Genomic DNA, 22873 nt, shown 5'->3' with positions numbered 1-22873 from the left:
TGCATAATTTTACATTCCGGCCACATATTTGCAAATTCTTCGAGTATTTTTACCGGTCATTGTCACTCCAGGATATATGGAGTTTCAAATTGAAAAAAATAAATTTAACAGTTCTATAGGTATAGAACTGTTAAATTTTTTACCTATTTCAGTTCAATCTTTCAATTTTAAAATAATTTAATATGTAAAAATATATATACAGTACTACCTTATTGTAAAATGCTTTAAAGCAAAACCGAAGAATACTTTTTCGTGGAAAAGTACCTAAAGATGTAAAAGTTATACCTACTGTACTTCAGACGTTCGTTTTGATTGAAGCGGTCTAAGGTGTATTTAGTAGCATTATGTTGATAGTTTAATAGTTATTTATACTTTGACTATAAATCAATTAAATCAACTCCATTTCCATAAAATTGTTAGAAACTATTGGTTAGGTCACAATACTTTTATTAAGTATATTACGTTTGGACATATGAAAGCAACAAATATTTCAACTGTTTCTTTTGTATTTAATTAAAATCTGTTTTTAACACCGTATACCATTTTGTCACGACTACCATATCCGCAGGATTTATAAATTTCCATCAATGTATCAAAATACTGTTCATCAGGTATGATACGTATCGTAGAATTCTCAGGTAACTTTTCTTAAAAAACGAGATGATCTTCATTGACTGTATTTATGACCTTATACTTTGAACACTAATAATCTTCGATAGACGTCCGCTGTGCACCGGAATCTATGGCCATCTTACCATTATTCTTATGTTTAATAACTTCAAAAATTCTTTCTCTAACCCATGGTTTCTTCAAATTTCCATGCTGTTTTGCGTAAATTTCCATTAGATGTTTGTCGAAATTATCTTTAAACCCGCTATATTCAGACACATTTTGCAGTCTTTCATTATTTGTTGGTAATATCCAATATTACCGCTAGACTACGCCATATTGGTGAATGCCTTTGCTCCTCCAAAAGTAAATATGATTTATCTAACGCCACATTGTAAAGCGGCTAATTATTTCGCCAGTCGTATTGTAGAACGTAACTTGTCATTCAATCTGGCGGGATTTGGTTTAGTCATTTTGTAAAGTGGCTGAACGTTAGTTAGCTTTGTTATAAAACAGCGCCGTTTAATCAAACAGATAGACTCTTTGTAAAGCGGCTAAATTAACAATCTGACTGCGACATATACATACATAACAGCCAGGAAAGTTAAATATGGTCTAGAAATTTTCGAGAAAGAGCCCAATGGCTTACTCTCTTTAACGCTTCAGATCTAGACCACAGTCAAGAATCTTAGTTGTCTATTGAAATGCACATTAGCTGAACTGATTTATATTGGTCGAAAAACATTCTGCGCTCCCTTTTTACTTTCCTGGCTGTTATGTATACCACAGCCCATATAATGAAACAGCCTCGCCATTTGCTCTTGACTGGTGTGTCGTGGCTGAAGGCAATTTGTAATTTTTCTCATAGAGCGTCACTGCTGTACTGCCTATTGCCTACACTGAGACAAGCGAGATAAGACTGTGGACTCCGTCTCCGCTCTTAATGGCGGTGACCAGACGCTAAACACCGGAGTTCGATCTGGGATTCGGACGAGCTGGCAGCGGGAGTTTTTCCGGGTTTTCCTCCTTGCTGATGACGCCTGAATAGGGGCCAGCTTCCCCTCCAAGTCCTCCCAGAAGACACTCTTTCCCCCTTTCTCGCGTTGGTCGTCTCCTATAAGGCCAGCTTTGGTCGCCTCGTGACCTCTCTTCTGTCTTCCTCGGATTGGTAGTCTTCGATAAGGCCGCCTCTTCGGTCGCTGAGCAATCTTCCCCTCTGTTCTTCCGGAATGAAAAGCGAAGGCTGCAGCACTCCTCTATCGAGATGAGAACGAGGAATGAGATACGACTGAAAATTATTTTTTCAGTATTATTCGAATAATTATTCAACGTTATTTATTTTTCTCAATGATTTTTGCTGTGTTTGTAAGATTAATTTACATTAACGCGTTTTTCCGTGCCATTTTATTCTTCGAATAAATAAAAAATGTGTCAATTGATGAAGTTAGACGTGTGAAAGAGGTACTGAAGGCAACTGAAACAGAAATGAAACTGTTTGCGACCAAACCTTGTAACATTATACAAACCAATATTTGTTCTGTAACAATGGCCTACATTGGTGGAATACTAAGGGCTGTAGAAGAGAATATTGATTGTTGTTTTGGCTGTTTGGACATGATTGAATTAATGAAAATTCCTGCCCTTTCTATGAGTCTAATAAATTTAAATCATCGTCAAGGACTTTATATCCAAAGCCAGCTATAATGTTTCGTCTGTGCAAGATAATTCAGCTATGGACGGAAAAATTCAAATATTTTTATGCAGCAAAGATGGATACACAAAAGTAGTTTATATAATTGAATTTTAAATTTATTAGACCTTACATTTCAAAGTACACACAAAGTGTAAATGATGCATACACAAGGGAGAATCATAGAGCCTAAAGCAAAACTTCAGAAAAACTCCTGCCCAGAAAAATTATCAAAGCAAACCTTTAAAAATGTAAACATAATTTTAAATTTAGTAAAAACTTATTTTTTTTGTTAGCATAGTTCAAGGAAGAGAAAGACTTAATTTAATATTATTATTATTTATTTATTTTTGTTTTGTTTTGTGTGGACGTGTATAAATAGGTAGTGTTCGAAACAGAATTCTGAGACACTGTTCAGGTCGTTTGGAAGTTTTTGTGGTTATAAGCTGGGCCGGCCCAAAAAAAACTGGGACTTAGTGCAAAGTTGTTGTGCGGAGCCTTTTATTATTAATAATAAGAACAAAACAGTTTCGAACAACAAAATAATATTTTAATAATAAACATACCATCCGTTAAATAGATTAAAAATTGATAATTTCATCATTCGCTAAGAGTTCGCAAGATTTGGATCATGCAAGTTCGAGGGGTCTTGCGCAGTCGCACCATTCACACCACTCTCTGGCCGGCCTTGGTTATAAGTTCTGAGACATGTCATTTTTTTAATGAAAGGTTATTATACGATTTCCTTGCTTTGGCATGAAAAAGATCCATGTCATACAAACTTTCGAAAAAAGGTTGGGTCCTGCAAAATTGTTCAGTAAGTTAAAGGCACTGAAGTTCAGCACTTGTGGTAGGCAAAAAAAGTATTACAAGCTCAATTGGATACATAAACAAGGAAAAACAAAAATTAGAAGTTGAAAATGAAAAAAATATAATTACAAAATCAATTAAACAATCTAAGATGTTGATAATCAGTTAAAAGCCAAAAATGTTGAGGTTAAACAGTTAAAGGCAGACGTACAATCCCAAAATGTTGCTGTCATGACGTTAAATAAACAATCAGAAGCTCAAAAGTCTCAAGTCCAGCAGTTACAGCAGAAAAATAAGCGCCGTCGTCGTAGTTTACAGATTAAGATTTATAAGCTATAGAAAAATAGGGAAAATTAGTCAGTCTAGCATATTATAAAAGTGGTTTTGCAATATTGCATTTTACCGATAAAACGTTTTATTCTAAGTGTATTACCGGCATACCAGTGGCCAAGCGGTCTTCGTACTCTCAACACTGGGAGTTCGGTCGTGGGTTCGCGCCTCGCTCGGACGGGTTGGCCATATGCAGGTCTGTTTTTTTTAACTCTTTCCGGCCTGTGGGCACTAAGGGCCTCTTTTTTGCAAGCCCATTATGGATTCGGCCAGGCCCACAGTGGGGCTGCCGGGTGGTGAGGGACGGGGCCCGACATATCCGAACGGACTACCCCCCCGAAAAATTCCTGGGGATTTTTCGACCCGTTCGGATTCGAAACGGGTCCCCCAGAGCTGTAGGTTGCCACCTTGACCGCTCGGCCACGTGGAGTTTTCCGGGTTTTCTCCATGTCTCTAACGCCTAAATAGGGGCCAGTTTCCCTTAAAAAGACCTCCCGGAAGGCATCGCCCAAATGTTGCGTTGCCATAAGTAAACAAAACTAACTAACTAACTAAATGTATTACCTTAGCAATGGTTTGGAACAAAAAACCAATTTTAAAAAGTATATACTTTTCTCTCTGCAGTAGTCTCTATCTCATGTAAATTCGTTTTGGTTATTTCATATCATATACATCATATGCCGAGTACTGTCTTTTATGCGTTAATTAATATTAAACTAAAAGTATATTTTTCTCATGTGACTTTACTCGGGACCAGTTTAATAATAATTGTCAACAACTGAAGAGTGATTTAGACCCGAAATGTATACTAAAACAATTCAAATTGATTAATTTTGCCATGCTTTTAAATACATATTCTGTATGATAAATCTCTCAACTCGACAAATGTAGGACTTAAGTACAACAATTGAATAGAACAAGAAGCTTTAAACACGAAATGTATTTTCATTATAAATTAAAATTATTACTTTTATTTCGGAAAATTAACAATAATTTGTTAGGTATTCACTGCAATGGGTAGACTAGATATCATCAGTATAAAATAATAAAAACAAAGATAAAAACTTGACATATAGTCCGAACACTCCTCCTTCTAGCGGAAAGAATAAGTACTAATGTTGACACAGCATTTCTGTCGTATGACAAGGCTTTATTCTGTGGGTTGTCACTATAATTTGTACGAGACTGGTATCTAGAACAGTGTTGCCAGCCTCACATAGAGTCTTACTAGTTTTACTCAAACAAAATAATGCTTGTATTTTGAAGAATAATTTCCAAAGAAATAGCATTGAAAAATTTCTGATTTGTCAGTTAATTTGTCTGAAAATTTTCTTGAAGTTTTGTTACTGTTCTTCACTCAAATTACAGTAATACTTTCGTCATCATTAAATAAAATCATCAAAATATAAATAACCAAAATTATAAATGTAAATAAACTATTGATAACTAGAAAAAATAAATTAAAAACTATTCAAAACAATAGCTTTGCTATTATTTTTTGGAAAACTAATTTAAGTTAAACATATCAAATTGTTTATTTTCTTCCTTTTTTTTTTGTAGAACTGAAATTTCAAATTTCACATTTTGTAATGGCTGACACAGTTTATTCTGATTGCAATAAAAGTTAACATTTCATTCATTTAGCATTCAAAATTTAAATAAATTATTTTTAAACACATCAAATTATAAATCCTTAACAATATGACAGATGGAATCAATGCTTAAATTCATTCAGGCTTCAGTTATAAATATAAATGATCAATATTAATTTCCATAACTTCAATTAGAATAAATAAATTCTTTAATCTTTTGAACTGAAAACATGATTATATTGATATATAATGTAATAGTTTAGATAAAACAAATGTTTAATTTTTTTACATCTTTAAATTCTTTCAACACTGTATTCATTAAAAATTTGAAGACATTTTTTTTCTAAACATTGCTACATTCTTAAATTGATTATTTGTAATTCTTTTTATATCTAAAAATGGAACATTTCTTATCATTTTATTAAGAAGATAATTTTATTAACTCCATTTCAAGCAACTATAATTATTATAAGATTTAAATCCCATTTAATTCATTCTATAACTGGGTAAGATGTAATTCATATTCATTATAGAATGACTATCAGAAAAAATTTATTTAAGTTGTTATATTATTTCTTTAGCTATTATTCTACCAAGTACTTAGAATTTAATATTAAAATATAAGTAACTCCAAGACATAGAAAAAAATAATTAAAAATTAACAAAATATTTAATTTAATGTTTTATTTTTAAAACATATGTAATAAAATTTACATCCCATTAGCATAAATAAATATCAAATTGCATGTACTCCTCCTTTGGCACCAGCAGAAAAAGGTGGAACTATTGGAGTTGGTGTTCTCATTGTTAATTCTTGTGCTTTATTATAAAATACAACACCAAAAATTACAATCATTGTTCCCAAGCCACTCAAAAACGTCACTTTATTGCCAAATGTTAATACCGATAACCAAATAAGTAATGCTCGTTTAGTCGTATTTGCAACACTGAAATAAAATTTTATAACAAATTAGACTTTTAAATTATTTAAAATAAACATAAAAGTAAATGTTTATTTAAAAAAAAAAAATCAAATTTTACCTGTGCGTAACAGGTGATATATATCCCAACAACATATATTCCATTAAACTCTGACAATGGAATGAAACTCCTCCGAGTACTAATATTAATATCATTTCATGGTTTAGGCCTGCCCAAACCTTAGGAAAATTAACCAGCATAATTGATGCTGGTATTTGTACTCCTATAGATGCTAAACTACTGAAACACTGAAGTTCAGGAGGACTACAAAAATTGTTCAAATATTAAATCAAAAAATTATATCTAATACAATGTAAAAGTTTATTAACTATTTAAAAATAATTATTTAGATTAATAATAAATAATGTAATGAAATATTATATACTATAAGTATTTAGTAACTATTTCAATATTCAAAACTGAATAAAAGATTAGTATTATAGTATACAGAATTTTGAGTAATTTTGTAGGTCAAAAATACAACAGTGTCAAAAATATAAACTTGTTTAATTAAACTGAATAAACTAAATTAAAACACAAATCTCAAAATAAGATACTATTTAAATTTATAAATTTTATGTTATGAAAACATGTTAAATAAAAAATTGATTACTAAAACAAATAAAACCAAATATATGTTCTCTGCTATTTAACAAACTTCAATATTGCAGTAATATTGTATAATTTGTGACTAATCTAACACTAATTTTATATATTTTATATAAGTTATCATTTATATAAAATAATACCAAATATAAACAATGCAATGTATTAAAATTATTCAATCAAAATATTTTTGAATTTGCTTTGCATTAACAACTTCCTTAATTTAATTTTATAATTTGCTATTTCAGATTCATGGCCATTTCTTAAATCAGTTTAGAACTTAAATAAATCTATAATTATTAATAAATTATTTAGAAATCTAGAAAAGAACAGACTGAAAGAATTTGATTCACAACTTCTACATACTGAATGTATAAAATTAATGATTCCAAATTAATCAAAACTTCGCAGTAATCCAGTATTACTGATTTTTAGCATAGCTTATATTTAAAATAATGTAATGAAATGTTAAGGTTAATTATTATACTTATACATATAAAGAAAATAATGTCAATAATAATTTTCATAAAAGTAAACTTAACATGTGTCATTTTCTGTCATTTCAGAATAATAGATACAAAAACTACATCTGAAATTCCTAATTTACAAATAAGAGAGATGGTTTTTTTTACATGCGACAAATATATAGCAAATAAAAAATGTACACATATTCATTTGTTACATATTATTGTTTGTATAAGAAAAATAGATAATCAAAATTGCATGCATTAAATAATTGTAGTGTTTTCTCACTAAGTGTTGTAGTGTCATTGTTATATATATATAATTATCTATATTCCGTATTGTCGCACATTAGCAATTATAAATTATTCCGTAAAGGTTGTATCACCTCTTGAGGTGTGGTAGTGCGAGCCCGTGATTGGATCCCCTTGCTATGACATATGTTCCTTTGTCAAGACATGGCGCGGGATATAAAAGGGAAGGACCAAGTGCATTGAAGGACTTTTTCGTTCTCCTGGGTTCGTGTCCTGTTGGTGAGGAGGAATCTCGTGAGAGTGCGAAGGAAGAATAAAGAAGCAGGAACCACGTGTAAAGAGGACAATTGCGTACCAAGAGAGAGACATTCAGTGGGTATCAACTACCAGCCTTCATGTAAGAATATTCCGAATATCGTGTTAACAAAAACGAATTTTAATTGTCGCGTCGGGCAATTTATGTTAGATCTCAATGATTCCAAATTGTCGCGTCGGGCAATTCATGCTAAATCGCTCCGTTCTGTTCTTCTTGTCGGACCGAAAGGGCTACGAAAGCCCATCGTAAATTCAATTGTAAGTGAACCTCAGACGCACATCCTGGTGTAATTAAATCTGTTTAGTGTCTTATCAATTCGTGCTGTTTTTTATTTTTCCTTACCCCTTCGCTAACGTATTTCGGTACGCTACAGTACTACATAATAAATCCATACTTTTTTTAATTAATCTAGTTCATTCTTTTTAGTCAGATCAGTAAAATTTATTTTTATTCCATTTATTATAATTTTTAAGATTGTATAGAAAAATAAAGCTTCAGCAAAAATAGATAAACTGTCAAAATGACAAATTATTCACTATATTAAAATTGTGGACTAGATATCATCAGTATAAAATAATACGTAAAGTTTGAATGTTAAAAACGGCACTAAGATAATGAACTAAATAAAAATAAGTATCAAAGTTCTGTTTGTAAAAAAATGAAGTTTCAAACTTTACACTAGAGAGAATATACTATAGAAATACTGAAAACAAATTTTATCGAAATTAAAAGTTTACTTATTGTAGTCTCGAGTAACTAAGATAATTTTTCTTCATTTTCTACTAAAACTTTGTTTTATGGATTCTGCATCTCTCATATTTGGATTAAAATCCAAAAATGTATGCAATATGTTCTAAAAAATGTTATAAAATGCCAAGAGCCAATTCTTTTATTAAATTTTATTTAATAAAGTCAACAATTATCAGATTATAAAGCTATTATATCACAATTATTTTAAATTAACTACTAATTAATTTGTCACTAGAGGGAGGCATTAGGTGTCATCTCTTATAAGATTTAATAATTATAATTAAATTAAATAATTTAGAAAATTCTGAAAAGAATAGGCCCAGAGTGGGACTCAAATTTCTAGTACAAATTAATTAGTAATCAATTAAAAATAATCACAATATAATAGCTCAATATAATCTGGTAGTTGTTGATTTATTATGTTGTAAATGTTGGTTTATAAATTCTAAAAAATGTCAAAAAAATTTTTGATTTGATATTTTATTTAAAAGCTTTCACTTATCTTAAGATGAAAATGAAAAGCTTTTGGTAAAGAGAAATTAGTTTCAAATTAAAAATATATAATGTCAAGAGATATCTTAAAAGGGAAGAAAAAAACTTGTATAAGTAACAAATATATATATANGCATCTCTGACATATAGTCTTGTCCCAAATACAGTTTTTCCGTTTTACTTGTTATGGATTATTATTAATAAACCAGAAAAAGTCTTCAAACTAATTTTAGATCATCATCAGCATAGAAAACATATTTAACATGTTGACACCAATGAGTTAACACATCAAATACATTTGACTTTTATTAAAATTCTAAATCATTTAGTAATAAAAGCATCTAGATTCAGAATAGTAAATTTAATTTAGATCAATTATTATTGCCTTACTGTTTTTATTTAATTTCTTATTATATATTTTGCCAACATGGATATTAATTATAAACAGGACAATTATACTGGTGTTAAGCATTTACACAAGAATTGAGAAAAAAGTTCTTAAAGAAAATAGACTTTCTTTACATGTAGCTCAATAAACAGACTTTCTTTATTGAGCTACATGTAAAGAAAGTCTATTTTCTTTAAGAACTTTTTTCTCAATTCTTACATAAAAATTTAAAAAACCCATATAATTGTTCTATTAATAATTAATGTCCAAGTTGACAAAAAATTTATATTAAGAAACTAAAGGACAGTAAGGCAATAATAATTAACAAATATATATGTTTACTTATGGTGTGGGTTTTTACATTTCTTTAAAAAATCATCTTAAAAAATTAAAAAACTTCAAGGGTTAATACTGAATACCACTGTCGTTTTTTATCTATAACCTCATTTTATAAGAGACAAAAACTACTAAGAATTACAATTGTTAGTCTTTATTACACAATGCATTTCAGGTGCAAAATTTTGTTTCACTTGTACCCCTCTTCAGGTAATACATATCTTAATATCTTAAATGATTATAAAAATGATTATATATTACAGCTATATATATATATATATATATATAGCTGTAATATATAATAATTTTTATAACATCTGTATGTTTACCGATTGTAGATATGTATTACCTGAAGAGGGACTAAACTACTAAGAGGGAAAAACTACTAAGGATTACCTGAAGGTAATCCTTAGTAGTTTTTGTCTCTGATAAAATGAGGTTATAGATAAAAAACAACGGTGGTATTCAGTATTAATCCTTGAAGTTTTTTAATTTAATTTTTTAAGATGATTTTTTAAAAAACTGATTTTTTTAAAGGGAAAAAACTTGTTTTAGCATTAATGAACTTCACCTTACAACATGGAAAACCTTAGGAAAATTAACCAGCATAATTGATGCTGGTATTTGTACTCCTATAGATGCTAAACTACTGAAACACTGAAGTTCAGGGTTCGAAACAGAATTCTGAGACACTGTTCAGGTCGTTTGGAAGTTTTTGTGGTTATAAGCTGGGCCGGCCCAAAAAAAACTGGGACTTAGTGCAAAGTTGTTGTGCGGAGCCTTTTATTATTAATAATAAGAACAAAACAGTTTCGAACAACAAAATAATATTTTAATAATAAACATACCATCCGTTAAATAGATTAAAAATTGATAATTTCATCATTCGCTAAGAGTTCGCAAGATTTGGATCATGCAAGTTCGAGGGGTCTTGCGCAGTCGCACCATTCACACCACTCTCTGGCCGGCCTTGGTTATAAGTTCTGAGACATGTCATTTTTTTAATGAAAGGTTATTATACGATTTCCTTGNTAACTATAAAATATTTATACAGTGTTGTAGCTAGGGTCGTTGGCACCAAGGAAAAGATTCTGATTTTGCTCCCTCTAAAACTCTCTACTAAATATTTTGAAATAATAAAATTGCTTTGCTGATTGCATATTCTGGGGTTTGCACCCTAACACATGTCCCTTTGCCAAGCCCTAGCTATGGTGCTGTAACTATATCTTGAAAGTAACTGCTACATTAAAGAAAAACCAAAAACATTTATTCATTTATTACCATTATCAGACTATTTTAGTATTCCAAGAACAACTTGCACAAGTTCTATTTAGAATGCTAATGCTGGACTAAAATTGAAACTTTCTAAGAGAATAAATAATTTGGTTTCCTTAATGTAACAGTCACTTTCAGGATATCTGAATAAGTACCTAGTTTTACACAATTCTTTGATATAACTGTATATTTTTAAAATGATTTTTGTTTGCTAGACTCTTCATTTTTCCATATTAAAAGATATTACTAATTGTATTCACATTTAGCTAACACTTTAATGTATTCAGAGACAGTTTTGCAAAATTATCAGATGTGTAAATATTGCATCTCATAATTATATTTTGCTTTTTAAAACAAAAAATTTTTGTATATAAAAATGTGCTCACTAACTACACCAAACTTAGATGAAGAGAAGATTTTAACAGTTTGGTTTATTCAAGTAAACAAAAGACCAAGTTTATTAGTACCAAAAGACAGTTTGGTTTATTTTTAACAAATTTTTAAATTTTATTTAACTATTAATGAATAATTTCAATGAGTGTAAGATTGACTTTTGCAAATAAGAATAAACATTTGTTCCAGTTAACTTACATATTTTTAATCAAATGTTAGAGTATTTCAATTAGATGAAAAATATTAGCAAGTTATTTTGAGATGACAAAATGATACTACATGTTAGAATGCTTCAGTAACAAAGAAAAATTACCATACAAACTGGTTAATTTAACAACTGTTGAGTGTTAAAATTATTAAAAGATTTAAAAACATTAGTAAGTAATATCTATGAGTTTATTAAAAATAATTTAGATGCTCCCTATATTATAGTATATAGGGAACATCTAAATTATTTTTAACAGTTATATTTTCAATAATCTCATAGATATTGCATAAATAAAACAAACTATTCTTTGGCTTTTATCAATTTTTATTTTTCTATATAAAAATTTTAAATTCAAAGTATTTGTCTGATTTCTTAATAGTAGAAATAAATCTTTTTCTTATCATTCAAAACTAAAGAAATAATTTATTTATTCAAATTCAAAAATGTACTGAAAATAATATTTTTCTAGATAAATCTAAAGTTCTAACTTTAATATAATAAATAACAAAATATTAAATGAAAATGTTACAAGTAATTTACATTCACATGTAAAACTATGATTTGTTAAGTGGATTTCTTTACAAAATGTGGTTTCCTCGCTTTTATCTAACCAATACTTCTTAACAATGTGTTGCAAAAATTAGTTAACAGTGCTGTTACAAGATGTCATTATAGATGATTTGTTAATATTTGTAAATCCTAAAGAAATTATACAAATGTAAATAATAGTAAATTTTACCTTTTTAAATTGTATACATTTTAAGATATTGTAATGGTTAAAATTATATTTTGTTGGTTTTAATGAGGCAGAAACAGTATAAGAATGAAAAAAAGAAAGTTAAAAACTGTAATGTTAGAATTTTAATTTGTACTAGGTAACTCAACAGTTCAATTGATGTTAACTCACTTAAAATTAAAATTTAAAATATTTTTTAAAAGCAGACAAATTTATAAAACAAAAATTAATGAAATTACTAAAAAAATTAAAATAAATTTAAATTTGATTATCTTTTGTGCAAAAAAAGTTGCAATTAATTAAAAAAATTGTAAAGGGCTCAAAAAATAAAGGTAAAATTAAATAACTAATAATATTAAATAATTATAAAAACTTAATTTATTTAATATTAATTTAGTTTAAGCCAAAAATTAACTAAAACTAATAAAATAATTAAAGCTCTAGCCTTTAAACTAAAACCAAAATTAAAAATAAAATAAATCAATTGGAAATTAAAATGTTTTTAAAAACTGTTTGACGGTTGTTTTGAAATTTTCAAATTGTAAATCAAATTAATTTTAAATTTTAAATTTATGTTATTTGTGTGTTGCAGTGACAGAACATTTTGCTTTTAATATACAGGAGATGCAAAAATAGATAAACAGTTAAGAATCTGAAAAATACAAAATGTTTGGTGTTCATTATTATTATTTTTATTCTTTTATTAGTTCATATTCCTTATTTATGATTTAATTTGTACATAAATATAAATGTTTTTTCCTATTTTCTCCCTGTATATATTTTTTCCATAACAACAACTGTATACCTATTTTTATAACTCCCTATATATACACACACACAGATAAATATTATTGAAATTAATATAAAAATTAAAACTAAATCTGTATATGTGTATTTTGTGTATAACCAAAGGTTATTATTCAAACATCAAACTTAAAGAACAGTTGCTACTAGAGCAAATGAATAGCAGTCTCTTCAACTCAAAGTGTGAGTCAAAAGTCCTATCCCTATGCAAAGACCCCCTTTGTTAATTAACCCTTCCCATGAATTCATGCAGAGTCCACAGAGGAAGTTAATGGGTGATCCTTTTGAGGAACGAATTGTAGACTCCACAGGAGATCCAGTGTGATCTACTTACAATGCTGCTTCTTTGTAAAATGTTGGTTTAAGTTTTGATGGGAACAGAACTTTTTGCTTTTAATACATACACAGATTTTGAATTATATTAAATAGTGAAATTACAAAATTATAATATAAAAATCATAAATGAATTAATAAAAATTTTTTATATAAAATATAGTATAAATGTCAGTCAAATGTTTAATTTTAATGTATATACATTTATAAAAAAAGCCAACTGAAGAGAGACTAGCAGGTCCTAAATGCATTTTTGCATAGGTATACATCTAAACAAATATAAATTGATGTATTTTAATGTAAATTAGGCTGTTAATGTATGATATGTCCATTTTATGAAAATTATTTATATTACTTACAATTACAATTTAATGAAATTGTATAAAATTAGTAATAATTAAATGGACTAACAGCAATGTTAAATATAAAATATTTAAATATGTTAAATGTTAAAATGTTAAATATAAAATAATTCACATAATAATTTAATATCATGAATAAAATATTGATAAAAGATAAAAAGCTTGAAAGATGTATTCTAATAGTTTTTGCTAAAAGTTTTAACTAAAACTAAATGTTTAGAAGTATTTTGAACATAAAAACAATATTTACAAAAATTTAAAAACTTTTATATTTATAATCATGTGATTACAATTTCAAAATAGTTAAGTTTCTCAATGTACACTATAAACAGTTATATGTATATTTTGTATATACAGAGCTCTGCATTCTACAAATATATTTTCTTGAACAAGTAATAATATTTATGTTAATTTGTATAGTAAAATTTTATTAAAATAAAGGTTTTAAATTGTAGTGAAGTTTTTACTTCAATACAATTTAAAGTTACATTTTAAGTTAGATTATCAGACTATTATTTTTTATTATAAATTTAAACTAAAGACAAAATTACAAAATATTTGATACAATGATTAGCAGCTTACCTATAGGTAACTTTTTCTCCACTTAATAACATTTTAGAATATACATTTTGAAAACTAGATAAAAAATTAATAATAAAAGTTTTACAAAATTATATTAAATTGCATTTTAAAATTTTATAAATTTTTTTCAATTTTAAATATCTAATTATGAAAAATTTCTACTAACCACTCTGAAAGATTTGTTGCCACAGCTGCAATAAATCCTAAAGTATTAAAACTCAATTCATTTGCACTACATAAAGCCAATCCACCCATGACAGGAAAGAGAGATGATATAACCAAAAGACTTGTCTTATCACCAAGAATTAACCTGGATATTACAACTGTAAAAACAGGTGCTGAACTTTTCACTGTTTCAGCAAATGAAACAGGAACATACCAAAGTGCAATTAACCCAAGTAGGACAGTAGAAAACCTTTAAAATAAATGAAAAAATTAATATAATATTGTTTCAATCAAATACACAATTTTTAGTTAACAATCATGAAAACTAATACAACAATTCAATCTCAATTATAATATATAATACAGTAGCATGTAAATTTAGCACACACTCAAGACTAGAGTCTGCCTGCTTNTTTTTAATAAAAATATTATTCGGATTATAAAGAATTAAAAGACTTACCCAAAACAGTTGGATCGCCTTTTCGATATGCAAGAATATATTTATTCAAAAACAGTGTTGTGAAACTAAAAAAATACCATAATACTAAAAATATAATTGCTTTCCAGTTACACAGTCCTCTAGAAATATCAGCTATATGACAGTCACTTGATTTCAGTTTGTTCATCTTTGAGGAATGATTTATTAATCCATTAGGTATTTGAGAAAGTTTTTGATAATTATCTAAATCATCTGAATTATCACAATTGATAATAGCATCATATTTGCTTTGTAAACATAAGTTTTCTGTATCAGAATTATCCATATTTGTATTTTTGACTGATATTGTCATTTTCTTAAATATAGGCGAGTGAAGTTCTGCTCTTTCATCACTGTTTTCAAAACATGAAAATGAAGAAATTTCATTCTTTTGAGTTTTCTCAATTTGATTTAAGTCGAAAATCAAATGTTTATTAAAATTCACATCAGAGAAACCATCTGAAAAAACAATATTCATATTAATAATTATTTTCAAATAAATAAAACTAAATTCTATATCTCGGCAATTCTGCAAATGCACTGCTTTAAACTTATTTCAAATTTTATATCATTTCACAATTTGATAATTGTGTTGTGAAAAACAGAACATTCTGTAAGTTTATAAGCAATTTAGTCAAGGTTTTCTGAAATCTTGTGCTTCATTGATTTAATGACTGTAATTCTAATCTCTTTAAAATTATGTATAAATAACCTTGACAGATCAAAAAAGTCTTAAATGATTTCAACCTTCAATACATAAACCGCAAAAAAATGTTTATTAGTTTAATATGAAATTTGTCAAAAAACAAAAATTTCATTGAAATAATAATACTTAAGATATCTATGAATTATGATATTTTCAAGAGAATAGAAAAAGTTACTACTGTAAATTACTGACACTTTAACTACTCATTTTATTAATATATAATAATGATGCTGTTTATTTATATTTATATTATTATTATTAATTAATCCTTTCAATGGAAATGTCATTATTGATGTTCTTTCAGTCTGTATTCTTTCATCCTTCAATTATTCACATATTAACATTCATTCAGAATTTGTAGTTTTTTAATTTTGAAATTCTTCTGATTAGTGTATTTTTTGTTTAAATGTAGAAGTGATTCTCTAAATTATATTTTAAATTATTGTAAGTACAGTAGAACCTCGATTATCTGGACTAATTGGGGATGAAAGTAGTCTGGATAAGGGAAAAATTTGGATAATCGAAACAAATACTTTAATTGGTCTTTTAATGATAATACAACATGTTTTCTTTTCGATGACATATCGGTAATATTAAAAGTAAATACTGTATTTAAACCGTGATCAAATTTTCAAGAAACAAACATTCATATTGAATTTGGACCAACGCTAACAGACTACCTACTGTTTAAAAGGCCCTCTGGTAGTGCAAGAAGACGAATTTTATAAAATAAAAAGCAGTTGAAACTGCATTTTTATGAATAAAAATTTGACAAACTATTTATCGTTTTATGACGAGTAAAATTTTTTCGTTGCGTTCGCAGCTTTTAAGTAACGCATAAACCTTCGGACCGTGAGGCATAGGCGGTGGCCCACGTTGCCCATGCCTTATGCCGCCCTTGGTCATAGAAATGATGTAATTTGAAAATAAATTATTTATAAATATGTATGTCAAGTTATATTTTTATTACGACGCAAAATATATTTAAGAGTTTATGGCCACTGTGCTGGGTGAGACGTCGTTGAAACAAAAAAAGTTATGCATTCCATCACGTACATAAACAGTATCGTAATTCGCCAAGTGCAAATCAGCAAATTTGTAAAATTTTTGTTTATTTTGAACAATCCGGATAATCGAGGTTCTATTGTATTCTTATATTCCATGTGAAATACTGCCTTAACTTAGGACTCCCAAACTTGAATTACAGTATATTTGGAGTTTACAGTACTAAAATACAATACCTAAAATAAATATGTAAATGAATTTGCACATATATTTGAAAATCCAGACAAAATGAAAATGTGGATATGGTCTAGTCCCACTTAGTCCAGATTTTTGATGCTTCACTGTATTTTATTTTTATTGATAAATCTAGAATAAATGGTTGAAAACATTTTATATTAAACACCAACACACAACACCAGAATGTAATAAATAATGTAACCTGTGAGCCAATGACCAGTGTGTGATGAAAAAACAAAAGAGATCATCAGTAATTCCATTTAACACCTGAAGAACTCAAGCCAGTTCAAAAACGTTTGTGGTAAACTTTCTCTTTTGTTTCTTTTCGTCAAACACTGATCATTGGTTCACAGGGTACATTATTTAACATTTTATATAACAAGCTACAGTTGAACCTCAATAATAGATAACTGTAAACAGCAGCCATTTTTTTCAGAAACATTTCTTTTTGATATACAGGGGGTCGTTGTTTAACAAGTATTCGTTATCCGAGTCCCTGTAGTTAAGTGGTCAAAAAATTGTGGAACACCACTTTAAAAAAATTCCCCACACTTACAAGGTTCCCCAGAGGAGGGTAACTTCCTATTGCACCATGTGATCTACATGCACATTGATACATAATCACCATACACAAAATGCATTATTGTGCATGCATTTGTCATTTTTGCTTTGGTTCTGGCTGGTTTTTCTGTTTCATTTTCTGAGTTTTTTATTGAAATTATGTCAATGAAACTTAGCAAAACTGATGATGGAGTTCATAAAAGGAAACGTGCTTCATACGGTCTAGCTGTTAAAATAGACATAATTAATTGATAGAAGAAAGGAGAATGTGTAATTGATATTTCCCGTGCCTTTAACATTCCTGAGATCACAGTTCACATAATAGTTAAGAAAGCCTTAGATTTGGAAGCCAAAGTTAAAACTAGGCTATGCCATTGTGAAGTGAAAACAAACAACTGAGGAATGATGTAATGGGAATAATGAAAAAGTGTCTTGCAATGTGGATTGAAGTTATCTATCAATAACACATACTTATAAGCTTAGACCTAATCCAATAACAACTTTATCTTTGTATGAAGTTATTCAGTGAGGTGAGAGAGGAAGAGGCAGCAAAAACTAAGAATTTTTTGACATCAAAAGGCTGGTTTCACCATTTTCAAAAATGTTAAGGATTTAAGAACAACTTTATATTCATTTTTCATATATAAAATTCAGCAGTCAGTAAAAATAAAACAACCAGGTACTTCTAAAATTCAGTTATAAATAATTTCTAATATTCAATTATATTAATAATAAATATTTTATATAGGTGTAAATAGGGACAATAAACATTTCTTTCATGTTTTTCATTCAGTTTTGCTTTATTAAAGTCCCAATTAAACATTTTTCATATGATTTTCTATGAAATTATGATCCTTACTTTACATAGATTCACTTTGAGTAGCAAATTTTTGGTCTTAGTTAGTCATGTTAAATGAAGACCTCCCGTACATACAAAATAATCTCCAAACAATAGCCATTTACATTCTTGTTAATGGTCACTGTTCACAGATTTTATATTTATGCATATAAAATCTAATTTAAAAAAAAAACCTGGTATATTAGAAAATGCTATAAGAATAATTTACAAACAGCATAGATAAGATAGTAGCCTATTGGCCTGATTAATATTATTTGATGGTGTTTCATCATATAACATGTACAAGATGCAATTTATTCTAAGCTAATGAAAAGAAGAAAAAATCTTTCATATTATTTTTGTAAACTTATCATTTTTTGACTTTAATTATAATATGGGCATGGCCAATTTTTGTTCAAGAATTCAATAGTAAGACAACAAAATAGATATTATTCAATAAGCTAACCATCATTAATATTTTGAGAATTTACCTAAAATATTTTTTTACTGACTAAATATATAACAATACTTCACATATATCTTTTTCTTCTTGAGAATTTGTAAAATGTAATCTAAATGTATTATAATAAAGATTTAATTTTTTGAGACAAAACTTATTTATCTTTTATAGTTTCTCAATAGTTAGCAATCAATTTATGCTATTTCTATATAATATGATCAACTAAGAATAGCAATTAACCTTGAATTTCCCAAGCCAGTTTTTAATATCAGATGTTAAGTAGACAGATAAAAATATATCTAAGTCTATAGATTTTATTTACAAATCACCTAAAATTTAATTTTATGTTATTTTAAATCATTTTATTATCCTTTTATGTTCTTTTCTATTTTTTTTATTAGTAATAACTGATATAAATTTACCATGTATATGAAAACACTAATATTTTATATGTCAATTTCAAGTATAAAAAAAAAATATTGGAATAATTAATTTGATTAAATCTTAAAACATAAAATAAACAAGATTATATATGCATAAAAGCTATTTAAATTTAACACGAATAAAAGTTTTGATTTTTCTTATTTCAATAATTATGAGAAGCAACATTAATCACCTATTTTAAAATTAAACTTTACGATTGCCAATTGTTTGAATGCAATTATCCATATATTAAATTGGCATTGATTAGATAAATTGTAATCATGCAAGCACAATAATCATCTTAATGATTACAATTATACAATCATTATACAAAATATTTCCTTGCATTTTTTTGAGAAATTAAAACATAAATAAATTATGAAAATAATGGTACAAATACAGCTCTGAATGAGGCAGTTGAGATTTTAGCAGAGCTGTAGACCATGCCCATAGGTATAAAAAACCAAAGGTCTACATGTGATCCTCTACACAAGGTCTAGTATTTGTGGGTCCAAACTCCTCATTCAAAACTGAAATTTTACTATATTATTTATCAGTTTTGTAATGCATTCCATTTGTATTATGTCCCTTCAATCAGCATTACTATTGTTATAACATTTCATTCTTATATATATATCATTTTATTAATGAAAATGTCTTTAAAAGTTTAAAAACTTGTACTTTTTTAGCAGAAATCGCGATTGTATTACTACGTTTTGTATGAATTATCTATTTAAAAGGGCATTTTCCAATAGAAGTTTCATAAATCACATGGTAGAAAATTACAGTAATAAAACATAACGCAATTCATTTACAATCAAATTTATATAAAGCTAGATTGCAAATATAATGTTCATAAAGTATATTTTAATAACTTACACGTTTCTCCAAACGTCAAAGTAAACCGAATACACCTTTAATACACGTCACATCCCACAGTAACGTGTTGAATAGATTTTACGGTTCGCAGCATCACCTACAATAAATATCTATGTAATTTCGTTACTGGCATAGATACTGTTGCAGTATTAAGATTTATTCAGAGTTAGTGCATGACATTTTAATTTATAAAGTAATTTTCTTTTAACATATATTAGCAATCATTCTATTGAGTTAAATATCTTTCCCAACTATCCACCAGCATTATTATTAATATTTTCTATCAACTTTGTTTTTCACAAAAGCACACAAATTACATTTGATATTTAATTTCAATGTTGCATTAGATCACTAGAGATCAACAACAAAAATAGGATCACCATCAAAATTTTATCAAAGGATGTTATACTTAACAAATTAGCAAAAGGAACAGTAATTGACCCATGGTACAAGTATTGTCATATTAGTGTCTTAGTAGTCCCTGCACTGTCTTATTTTATACACTTGTGTAATTTCAAAATATTTGAAAAAATTAAATAATTAACACTAGTCTTAAAGAAAGATCTAACAATATTCAGTTTAAATAATTTTTGAAGAATTTCTAAAAGGATTTAACTTATTAAATCTAGAAACATAACCAAATGATCACATTAAATAATCAGGCTATATAACTTTGCAAATGTAATGATTAATACTAAGTAATTTGCTACTACAGATAGACATTAGGCACAATCTCTTGAGTAAATTAATAATTTAGTTAATAAACATTTGATATACTTATTAAACCTTCTTATAGACTAGTTTAAAAATAATTCTATTGATAAATTGTACATACGATTAATTAAAAATAAGAAATATGGCAAACAAATTATTTTTGATTAATCTGTTCATTACACTTCAACTCAGACATGATTAACAATAAAAAAACAACTATTTTTTATGAATGGATTCTTACCTTAAACTGCCAACAAGAGCCATTCGTAATAAACACTGAAGTGTTATCTTTCTTGGAGGTAATTTTTTATATAATCCACATGAGAAATGTAATTGAATATATCCACAAATAGCACAACAAAACATTTGAACAATTCCTATATATAAGAAAGTTATATTAAAAAACTTTATTGAAATAAATACTTGAAAAAACATTTTTATATTAAAACTTACTATAATTTTATCATAAAATTTTGAATTTTATTTTCACCATTATACTTACATTAATATATATATTTTTTTGACATTAAAATATCATTTCATACTAATAGAAAGCATTGGAAAGTATTAACTTTTTCAGAAATATAAGATCATTTAAAATGTCATTTGAATACAATTTGAATAATAATTATTTTTCTTCTCACAAAATAACATATATGTAAAAAAAATCTTGTAATTTCTGATTACTTTAAATACTACAATTTAAAATTTATTCAAAAGAAAATTTTGATATTGGTTTCAATTAATTATTTTTAAAATTACACTGACTTTTAACAGAAGTGCTTTTTAAATGAAAACAACATAGTCATATCTGATTTTGAAACAAAAATTTTGCTTCTTCAGTAATTTTAAACATATGATATTGGCAGAAAATCATATATCAAAAGGAAATACAATAAGTCAATATTTTTATTGTGATTAATCATAGTGAAATTTTGGAATAAAATCAAGGAGCTGATTATAAGCATATTACTAGAACTGTATTAATTTTCAATTTAGTTTTTGAAAATTATTATTATAAAATACAAGAACTATTGTAATAATACTATTTACTTATTTTAAAAATATTATTTATTGCAAGGTAGCAATTTAAACTACTTAAGTATAAAATAATACCTTTCTATTTTAAGTACGATAGTATTATTTTATATTTAAATAGTTCAAACTTTTACCTTGCAATAAATGATATTTTTTATATTTGCAGTTTCTTTATTACTGTTTATTGTATAGGATGATAGTTTTATTTAAGTATAAAGTATTGTATTAATTTAAAATTATTTTAATTTTAAACTATTATTATATTATAAATATAATGTAACATGATTTAACATTATTATATACCTTACAGTAACAGAAAATGTTTCTTTTTAATATGTAATAATAGCACACAAATTATTGCATTATATTTATGTTTAAATATTTACATACTTGAAAATATTAACTATAAATGCTACAAAGTTATGTTTTATGGTTTCACATAAAATTTCATAATAATAATGAATTTTAATAAAATCTAATGTACCATTATTATAAAATTAATTTTTTAATAAAAATATTATTCGGATTATAAAGAATTAAAAGACTTACCCAAAACAGTTGGATCGCCTTTTCGATATGCAAGAATATATTTATTCAAAAACAGTGTTGTGAAACTAAAAAAATACCATAATACTAAAAATATAATTGCTTTCCAGTTACACAGTCCTCTAGAAATATCAGCTATATGACAGTCACTTGATTTCAGTTTGTTCATCTTTGAGGAATGATTTATTAATCCATTAGGTATTTGAGAAAGTTTTTGATAATTATCTAAATCATCTGAATTATCACAATTGATAATAGCATCATATTTGCTTTGTAAACATAAGTTTTCTGTATCAGAATTATCCATATTTGTATTTTTGACTGATATTGTCATTTTCTTAAATATAGGCGAGTGAAGTTCTGCTCTTTCATCACTGTTTTCAAAACATGAAAATGAAGAAATTTCATTCTTTTGAGTTTTCTCAATTTGATTTAAGTCGAAAATCAAATGTTTATTAAAATTCACATCAGAGAAACCATCTGAAAAAACAATATTCATATTAATAATTATTTT

The 22873-nt window shown here is 27.1% G+C and overlaps 1 protein-coding gene across 1 annotated transcript; it reads right to left on the bottom strand.

Moving 5' to 3' along the window:
- Positions 1–5725: 5725 nt before the first annotated feature.
- LOC111625611 (solute carrier family 35 member E2B-like) lies at positions 5726–22873 on the bottom strand. The gene is made up of 6 exons (XM_023368813.1): positions 22363–22873; positions 21017–21152; positions 14476–14724; positions 14310–14363; positions 6073–6276; positions 5726–5978 (listed from the first exon to the last, which is right to left on the bottom strand). The coding sequence occupies exons 1-6, from the start codon at positions 22856–22858 to the stop codon at positions 5768–5770; spliced, it is 1350 nt and encodes a 449-aa protein (XP_023224581.1). The 5' UTR covers positions 22859–22873; the 3' UTR covers positions 5726–5767.

Source organism: Centruroides sculpturatus, unplaced genomic scaffold (genome assembly GCF_000671375.1).
Source record: "Centruroides sculpturatus isolate CEXI.00-Female unplaced genomic scaffold, Cexi_2.0 scaffold385, whole genome shotgun sequence".
Taxonomy (NCBI): Eukaryota; Metazoa; Arthropoda; class Arachnida; order Scorpiones; family Buthidae; genus Centruroides; species Centruroides sculpturatus.
Note: the sequence above shows the minus strand (reverse complement) of the source record. Positions and strands in the feature narration are given on the sequence as shown.